Below are 9,805 nucleotides of genomic sequence, written 5' to 3' on the forward strand. Positions count from 1 at the left end.
AGACGTGGTGACAGAGAAAGAGCTGCTGGCAGGGACAGCTGCAGGCGGCAGGGACATGGGCAGGCGGTGAGAGGGAGCTGCTCCCTCCCTGCCATCCCCTGCAGTGCAGGCGCCTTCCTTGCAGCAGCCCCTGGTCTCCTCTTCCCCTCACAGCTTCTGTCATGGCATGTATAATCTGAGGGGCTGAGAATATGGGGTGTCTGAACCCTACATCTCAGTGGAAGTAGACACATTTGCTGCAGGCCCCCTCCACCTTCCTCCACGGAAGCAGGCACAGAATCACAGAATCATAGAATATCCCGAGTTGGAAGGGACCCACAAGGATCAGCGAGTCCAGCTCCTGGCTCCACAGAGGTCTTACCCCAAAATTCCTACCATACGACAAGGAGCACATTCCAAAGGCTTCTTGCACTCCAGAGCTCTTTTCCCTCTGCTGGCTGTGCCGGGCAAATGGCACAGGGGTGTGAGGACAGGCTCTACCTCACCGACACCGCAGCCTCGGCACCGCGTTGGGTCCGCCCTGCCTGCCCATGCCTGCTTCTGTCCCTTGCCCAGCGTGGCAGCTGCTGGTGCCTGATTCTGACAGGGAGTGCTGTGCACGGAGGGTGAGGCAGGAGGAGATGCTCCCTGCTCTCTCCAGCCAGACGCGCGATCCACCTGCTGATTTTGTCTCCTGGGTGTTGAACAGGGAAGACGCACACGGAGTCACACAGTCAAACACCCTTCATTCAACCGAGGGAGCCCCTTCCCAGGAACCTTCCCTCTTGGGACCTCCAATGGAGCAGAGCAGGCTCATTGGGAGCTGCTGGGCAGAGGCATCTGCAGTGTACAGGACACTCAGCAAGCACAGAGCAGGGCTCCAGACAGGGAGATAGACAGAAGTCTTCTTGGAAACAGGGAATGTAAGGCTTTAATTTGGAATTTACTGAATTTTGCTCACAGACTTTACGCATAACACTCTCTATATTTTTTTTTCTCATTTGGCAGTGTCCATGACCAAAGACAGGAAATGCCCAACAGCAGCTCCATCACTGAGTTCCTCCTGCTGCCATTCGCAGACACGTGGGAGCTGCAGCTCCTGCACTTCGCGCTCTTCCTGGGCATCTACCTGGCTGCCCTCCTGGGCAACGGCCTCATCCTCACCGCCGTAGCCTGCCACCACCGCCTCCACACCCCCATGTACTTCTTCCTCCTCAACCTGGCCCTCCTCGACCTGGGCTGCATCTCCACCACTCTCCCCAAAGCCATGGCCAATGCCCTCTGGGACACCAGGGCCATCTCCTATCAAGGGTGTGCTGCACAGGTCTTTTTCTTTCTCTTCTTCATATCAGCAGAATATTATACTCTTACTGTCATGTCCTACGACCGCTACGTTGCCATCTGCAAGCCCCTGCACTACGGGAGCCTCGTGGGCAGCAGAGCTTGTGCCCAGATGGCAGCAGCTGCGTGGGGCAGTGGCTTTCTCAATGCTGTCCTGCACACGGCCACGACATTTTCCCTGCCCCTCTGCCAAGGCAATGCTGTGGACCAGTTCTTCTGTGAAATCCCCCACATCCTCAAGCTCTCCTGCTCAGATGCCTACCTCAGAGAGGTTGGGGCACTTGTGTTTAGTGTTACTTTAGGATGTGGTTGTTTTATTTTCATTGTGGTGTCCTATGTGCAGATCTTCAGGGTAGTGCTGAGGATGCCCTCTGAGCAGGGCCGGCACAAAGCCTTTTCCACGTGCCTCCCTCACGTGGCCGTGGTCTCCCTATTTGTCAGCACTGCCATGGTTGCCTACCTGAAGCCCCCCTCCATCTCTTCCCCATCCCTGGACCTGGTGGTGGCAGTTCTGTACTCGGTGGTGCCTCCAGCAGTGAACCCCCTCATCTACAGCATGAGGAACCAGGAGCTCAAACATGCGCTGTGGAAATTAATGACTAGATGTGTTTCGGAAGCAATAAATTTCCATTCTAGCTCTGCAGATGACTAATAATGTCAATGACTACAAGAACAACTAATATTATATATATGATTATTTTTGTGTGTTTGTATATTTATGAGTGTTTTCGTTACAGGACTTTCTTTGTTTTAATACAGCTAAAGTTTCCCATGAGAATGATAAGATTCATCTCATTTCTTTTACAGTATGTACCTGTCGAGTATAGCTCAGAGATCCTGTATATGAGGAGCCAGGCCCTCTGTGAATTTAAATAAAAGAAAGAGCCTGTTTTTCCACTTCCATTTCAGTATGCATGTGTTGAATGTATATACTGAGACTCTATAAATGAGGAGCCTATCTCCCTGTGAACTTAAACAAGAGAAAGGAGCGTGCACTGCCTTCCTTGTGTGACGTCCTTCCTCTGAGAGCTGCTCTGGCTCTGCAGGGGCAGTGCCATGTGCAGGGCTGCAGAGGAAAAGAGTGCCATGCCAGCAGCACGGCCAGGGAGCACCAGCGCTTGGGGCATGCAGAGCTGCTCTCTTGCCACTGCCACCCTCTCGTGCTGAGCCCTGCTGGTGGGGTCAGGCCCGGCTGCTCCTGTAGCTTGGTGCCAGTGCTGCCGTGGGGCTGTGCTGGGACTGCAGGCAGGGACAGGCAGTGGGCACGGCAGTGGACAGCCAGCCTCCAGAGAAGCATTTCAGTATTCACAAAGAATCTCCTCAGGGCACTGCTTGAAGGCTGATGTCTTCTTAAAAAAAATGTGGTCAAGAACATTTCCAGGGAATAAACAAAGAGGATCTTTGCCTTTCGTGTTTCTCCATTAGCTCAGTGTGCTGAAATCAGGGCCACAGCACGGTCATGTAGGGACTGAAGGCTCATCAAGGACTCATCTGCTGTTGGTTGCACCTGGCAGGCAGGGAAAAAACACAGAGCCCTTAGCTCACTGCCACCATGTGAATAGAAAACAGAAGAAGTGCAAGAACTCATCAGTTGAAGTAAAGTTAGTTTAATAAGAAAACAAACAAACAACAACAATAAAAGAATAAAAATGAAAAAAATAAAAAATAAAAATATAAAAATAATAAAAACAATAAAAAATAAATAAAAATAAAAATAAAAATAAAAATAAAAATAAAAAGTGCTCCCTGTTTGTCAGCACTGCCATGTTTGGCTACCTGAAGCCCCCCCTCCATCTCCTCCCCATCCCTGGGCCTGGTGGTTTCATTTCTGTACTTGGTAATACCTCCAGCAGTGAATCCTCTTATCTACAGCATGAGGAACCAGGACCTGAAAGCCACACTGAAGAAACTGATTCTAGTGGTAATATTCACTTAGCAATAAATTGGCTATCTCACTTTTCTAGTTTAACTCAAGTTAATCTCAGGCAATTTGTGACCTTTAGGTACGGTATTCTTTAAAATTCTGTTCGCCGATAAATATTTGCTTTCATTCCTCTTTTCCAGATGGCCAACCCACTGTTTCACCAAGAGGTTTTCTGTAAACATGTTTATTCCTAACTGACACCTGGCCTCCATTGTGGCATCTAGGTGAAAATCTAAAAAGTGAAGTTGCTCAGTGCTCAGGGCTCCTCTTCCCAAACTGGAGTGCAGAAGACGCTCAGGGAATGCCATGCTCAAGGCCTCACTCTTGTGCTCGTGTGCCACCTGGACACAGGGGCAGGAGGGCACGTGGTGCTGGGTGAGGGAGTCAGGGCTGGACTGAGTCGTCACTGTTGGATGCCCAGTGCCCCTGGAGGCCCTGACCGCTCAAGAAGCAGCTTCCTGGGATTGAAACGTGACAGGGCTGGCGGCATCAGGGAGGTATCGGGAGCCACCAGGATACCCTAAGGGTTCTCCTGGGATGCCGTGTGCCTTGTGTTGGGTGGGCAGCGAGTGGGTCTTCACAGTAAAGCTAAGCCAAAGGATGCATGGGCTGATGGGAGCTCTGCAATGCCAGGACCCACAGCGAGGCCAAAGCACAAAGGTCTCAGAGGCCTTCAGTGAACAGTAGGAAAGGGCCAAGACTGGGTGACCAGGCAAGGGCAGAGGGGTGGGGAGAGGAGGGCAGGGGCTGGTCTGGTCTGGGCAGTGCCCGGCAGAGGGCACCAGCAGCATCAGGGAGCGGTGGCAGCATGCAGGGGAGGTCTCCCAGCAGGGCTTGGTGCTGCAGAGCCAGGGCTGGGGAAGGGAGCCCAGAGCTGCAGGGGCAGGGGACAGGAGGCCGCTCGGGGCCCTTGCTGGCCTGGGCAGAGCAGGAAGGGGGCCCAGGGCATTCGTACCCTCACCGCAGCCTGCCAGGACCAGCACGGCGCTCACGGAGTGTCCAGGGCCAGGCTCTGCCCCGTGGTGTGCAGGGAGAGGGCAAAGCCTCTCTGAAAAAGAGGCTGAAACTGAAAAAGGTCCCTCTGCTGCCCCGTGGTGTGACAGGGCCAGGGTGGGACAGGTTACTTTTATTTGATGTAGTTCTTGTGTAATTTGCATTGGTGATGGCACAAAAAGACAGTTCCTTCACCAGTGATGTACATCCTTCTTCATGTTAGGACGCAACTCAGCATCCTTCACTCTGCTTTATCTCACAGATGAACCGGATTAGGTCTCCTTGATTACTCTGAGGCACAATGCAGTGCTTTTTGCCTTCTGCTACTCCAGCACAATATGTGTGACTTTCCCTTACTCTGCGCATTGACCTGACGGGTCATTTCACATTTTTCACTTTCAAAACCTCAGTTGGACGGGGACCATTTCCAAAGTGGGGCAAGCTCTTGGGTTCCGGCTCAGCCATTTGAAGCGTGCTATACTTGAGTTTTTCAGCCAGACTTTGCTAAAGATGACCCAGGAAGGTAAATGCATGTTCAAGTGACTAGTAGGAATAAGGGGTATCATGGGTTAAGTAGGAATAGGAATATCATGTGTTTCCAATGGCCATTTCAAATCTAGGTCAATCCCAGGAACCCACTGAACTAGGGTGTTGTCTTTGAAGGGGTTTCCTGTGCTGGGCTGGGCTGCGGTTACAGGGACAAAGACCACTGCTGGCAGTGGAGGTGCCCTGGGAACTCCACCTGGCTCCACCTGATTTTCCCAAAGGGCTCTGGTCTCCTGCAGGTCTTTTCTGACATCTGCCAGTCCAGGGAAGTGCCTCAAACACAATGGGGCCTCAGGAGGTTTTCCCTGGTTGCTTATGGTCAGACAGCAAAGCTCTGCCTCAATACCCAGTAATTTTTTTAGTACTTAGCTAATAAAGCAACTACTCATCAGCTCAAATGATTCAATCCCTTCTGTTCAATGTCTCACATGAATGATAATTTCTATCATGAAGAAATGTGAATTTTCAGGATGTATATTCATCGCAGGAGAAGGAATACTGGTGTTCACCTGTACTTGCATTGTCATCGCTTTGTCTATCATGCTGTGTTCCCTCATCTTCCAGGCACAAAACCTGACTTGATTACACAGAACATGCTGAATGTCCCCTTTCCAGCTGCCTGTCTGGACCCATGCACTTCCCATGGTTCTCCTGCTTTGCCCTCCCCTTACTCTTTGATCATTCAGACCGCTCTCACCAACCCAGTTGCTGCTTTGAGTTTCAGTGAGTTCCAGCTCGCCCATCTCTCAGCAGTCTGTCTAATGGTTTCCTTAGCAAGAAACTCATCATTTATCATTGAATTAGTATGATATGGATTAATATTAACACAATTATTTTAAATTTCCTATTAATCAGTGTAAAATACATCATGTACTGTCATCCTTTTGGGAAGGTAAACTTCACTGGAGGCAAAAAAATGAGGAACTTGAACTTTGTTTTTTTTTTTTTTTTTTTTTTTTTAAATTGCATTCTGATTTCCTGCTGTTTGTTTTTAAATAGGAAAAACCCTGCTATTCCTACCTATACAGGGCTTCAAAGGAGTAACCCTTGACAAATATCTATAGGAAAATGATGCTCTAAACTGAAATGCAACAAAATTCAACCTTTAAAATGAGGAAAGATTTCTATTAGATGCTCTTTGAAATCCTCCTCCTTAACTACACCATGAAAGCTCTCCAATTAGCTGCACAAGTCTTGAAGACTTGCAGAAAATTATGGGAGAGATATGGCTGCTTAGGAAATTCTCTGTTTTAATGAGTTTCTTGGTGTATTTTAGTGCTGAGTCAGTGAAACTTGGGTAGTGAGAGGAGAATGATGCAACTGCTTGAGAAAGTAAAGTCAGAAGGAAAAGTAGAAGTGACTTGGAGTATTAATGGGCCCCACTGAGGGCTGTTACTAACAAAGCCTCCCCAGGGACTTGTTAGGGCAGATAATTGGAGGCCATGATTGCAGACAGGCAAAGCGCTGTGCTGAGAAAAGTCTTGGTTGGTTTTGGTGAAGCAGAAGGGCCAAGGCCTGACCCCAGCCACTGGGAGGGGAGATCCTGCACCCCCACGTCTGGCTCAGGGCTCTTCTTGGGGTCTGTATGATGTGGTGGGCAGTGTGATGCCACGAGAAGAACTTCATTATGACACCTCCCCACCCTGCACAGGGTATCAAGGAAGCAAAGAGGCCCCATTGCAATGACTATATCTCGTCTCCTCAGAAGCTCTAGTCAAAGGGACAAAAACGTCAGGGCTGTTGGGGCCTTCCCTTCTTGTCAGCACCCTCTGCCTTCTCCTCTGCAGGCTTTCCTATGCTGTCCCACTCTTTGCCCTATTTCCTTGAAGTCTGCAGACACCCATCTCTGTCCACCACCTTGCTCTCATCCAGGACTTTCCATCATCTCACCCATGTCTCTTCAACCCTCATCAGCTGTTCCTTGAAACACAAAGCCATGGTGTGATCACAGACACTCTTTGGGTGACCTCTGTCACTACAGCACGACCCTTTGAGGGACATTTCTTCCTCCTTGCGGCCAGTGCCAACCTTCCAAGGTGCACTTTGTGACAGTTTTTTCTCTCCTGCTCTTTCCTACTACCAAAGGAAGCTCCTTCAGGGTGGAAACCACTCCTGAAGCAGGCATCCCAACACATCAGGCTCCTTGCGGCCTGTCAGCCAAGCAGACACAAGTCACCTCACCAGCATCTCCCAAGCCCTGGGCCTGCTGCTGGCCTTGCAGCTTCTTGGCTAGACACAGCCAAGCCTTGTGCCTCGTGCTGTCCAGTGCTGGACTCAAGCAGAAGGGACAGGACAAGCCCTGTGCGCGCCTTCTTTCTGTCTGGGTCCTCGTGGGGATGGAGGCAGAGGGGATCCCACAGTCAGCATGCCAAGCAGGGGCCTTCTGCTGGCCTAGCAGGGCCACTGGCACATGTCAGCCCCAAAGTGCCGATCCCAGGGAGAAGCCAAGGGTGACGTGCCACCTACAGACAGAAGGGACCTCACAGTCCCTTTCCGTGACACGTTCCTGCTGCTGCCCTATGAGCTGCAGAGACAGAAGTGACCTCACAGTCACTGCCCCAGTCACATTCCTCCTGCTGGGGCAGGACATCCTGAGGCAGAGCTGACCTCTCTAGTCTCTTTGGGACTAGGGCTCACTTTTCTGGGTTAGAAATTTAGCAAATGTGTTGGTCTGCTTAGGGTGTCAGGTCTGTGGTTAGGTTATGGGCAAGCTTTGTGGAATATTTTTTTTTCTACGTCTGCCTAGAAGTCTAGGTTTCGTAGACGATTTTAATGCTAGTGTTAAGGGCAGGGATTAGGGTGAGCACAAGAGTAAAGGCAAGAGTAAAGGCAAGGGCTAGTAAAAGGCAAGTAAAGGCTACGGGCTGAGTTTTGCTTCATGGAATACTTTGAGTTCAAACATTAGACTAGTGGATTCCTGTCAGGGTGTTGGAGCAGCATTTAGGTTTAGGGATTTAGGTTACTCTTTAAAATTGGGTAACGGCCTTACATCATTGTTTCAATTTAGTGTTAAAACAGCATCAACATTACCTGAAGCCTCTTACCTCTATGAAATCATTGTAAAGGTTCGCTCATCCTTTCCCCTCTCTCTCTAGGATGGGGGGAGAGAATTAGAAAGAAATGAAAACTTGTGGGTTTAAATAAATAGAAAGGGTTTATTAGGACAGGAAAGAAAGGATAATAATAATAATAATAATGTTACAAACAAGTGATGCACAATGCAATTGCTCACAACCCGTTGACCGATGCCCAGCCTATCCCCGAGCAGCCGGACCCCCCACCCCAGCCAGCCCCCCCCCATATTAATTGTTCAGCATGATGCCAGATGGTATGGAATACCCCTTTGGCCAGTTTGGGTCAGCTGTCCTGGGTCTGTCCCCTCCCAGCTCCTGCTGCACCCCCAGCCTGCCCGCTGGCAGGACAGAGCGAGAAGCTGAAAAGTCCTTGGCTTGGTGTAAGCACTGCTCTACAACAATTAAAGCATCAGCATGATATCAACATTATTCTCAGCCTAAATCCCAAACACAGCACCATGCCAGCTACCAAGAGGAAATTAACTCTATCCTAGCCGAAACCAGGACAGTCACCCCCCCAGCCTGTACTGGTGCTTGGAGTTATTCCTCCCTAGGCGCATGACTCTGCACTTGCCCTTGATGAACTTCACGAGGTTCCTCTCGGCCCAGCCCTCCAGCCTGACGAGGTCCCTCTGAATGGCAGCACAGCCCTCTGGGGTATCGGCCACTCCACCCAGCTTTGTGTCGTCACCACAAGTCAGGATGACTTTAGGCAAAAGCTGAGACTTCTGACATGACAACCCCTATCCAAGACCTCTTCCTCTACGGGGCCTACAAAATACTTAGGAAGAGTGGATCTCACTACCTACCTGCGAAGCAGGTGCCTTCTGCTGGCCTGTCACGGACACTGGCAGATGTGAGCCTAAAGGCAGAGATCCCAGGATCCCAGGAGCCAAGGGATGACCTGTCGGCTACTTCAGAAAGAGCTCAACTCACAATCCGCTCTACAGACATTCACACAGAACTGGGTTAGGAATTTCTGAGGCAACACTTACCTCATAATACCACACCTACAAAACACCCCCTTTTTGGCCCAGGACCTGCCCAGGGAGATGTGAGCAGGTAGTGATCCTTCAAGCCAGTGGCACTGCTGCTGGACTCCCAGCCTCTCAGAGACACGGGAGCCAGTTACTTGCAGTCCTGGGCGGTGGTCAGCCATCAGCCCCATCGCGTGCCATAGAGCCCCCGTGCCTAGGAGTTGGGAACATTCATCAACTCAAGAGCACTGGCAACTAACAGGGAACCTCTGAACCAGCCCCAAACCCCTGAGAGTCCATGCTGAGTCTCACCACACCGAGACTCTGTGGAAAGAAGCAAAGCATCGTGCCCCTTTGGAGCCTCTTCCTGGGGCTTGATCTTGACAGCAGCTTTGCAGGAAGGCCTCAGCCTTCAGGCAGTGCCGGAGGAGATTCCCCCCTTAGGAGGGAAGTGCTGCAGCGCAGGCCAGCTGTGCCACTGCCGTGCCCACTGCCTGTCCCTGCCTGCAGTCCCAGCACAGCCCCACGGCAGCACTGGCACCAAGCTACAGGAGCAGCCGGGCCTGACCCCACCAGCAGGGCTCAGCACGAGAGGGTGGCAGTGGCAAGAGAGCAGCTCTGCATGCCCCAAGCGCTGGTGCTCCCTGGCCGTGCTGCTGGCATGGGACTCTTTTCCTCTGCAGCCCTGCACACAGCACTGCCCCTGCAGAGCCAGAGCAGCTCTCAGAGGAAGGACGTCACGCAAGGAAGGCAGTGCACGCTCCTTCACTTTGTTTATGTTCACAGAGAGACGGGCTCCTCGTGTACAGAGTCTCTGAGCTGTAAACACAACACAAACAGACAGAAATAGAAAAGGGACAAATAATGACATTTTATTGGGCAACATGAGCCAAATTATAACTAAGAAAATCCTGTAACACTAATTAACAACAAAAACAACAACAAAAAAAACAGAAGATATATTGTTTCTG

General features: G+C 50.7%; 1 protein-coding gene across 1 annotated transcript; it reads left to right on the forward strand.

Moving 5' to 3' along the window:
* Window positions 1-1,009: 1,009 nt before the first annotated feature.
* On the forward strand, window positions 1,010-1,972 carry LOC121063394 (olfactory receptor 14C36-like). Its single transcript, XM_040543817.1, has one exon. It carries the CDS (start codon window positions 1,010-1,012, stop codon window positions 1,970-1,972), a length of 963 nt encoding a protein of 320 aa, XP_040399751.1.
* The last annotated feature ends 7,833 nt before the right edge of the window (window positions 1,973-9,805 follow it).

Source organism: Cygnus olor, unplaced genomic scaffold (genome assembly GCF_009769625.2).
Source record: "Cygnus olor isolate bCygOlo1 unplaced genomic scaffold, bCygOlo1.pri.v2 scaffold_78_ctg1, whole genome shotgun sequence".
Lineage (NCBI taxonomy): Eukaryota > Metazoa > Chordata > Aves > Anseriformes > Anatidae > Cygnus > Cygnus olor.

What these genes read in the sequence shown, in the direction of transcription:
- LOC121063394 (XM_040543817.1), top strand. Translation starts at nt 1,010, where the DNA reads ATGCCCAACAGCAGCTCCATCACTGAGTTCCTCCTGCTGCCATTCGCA.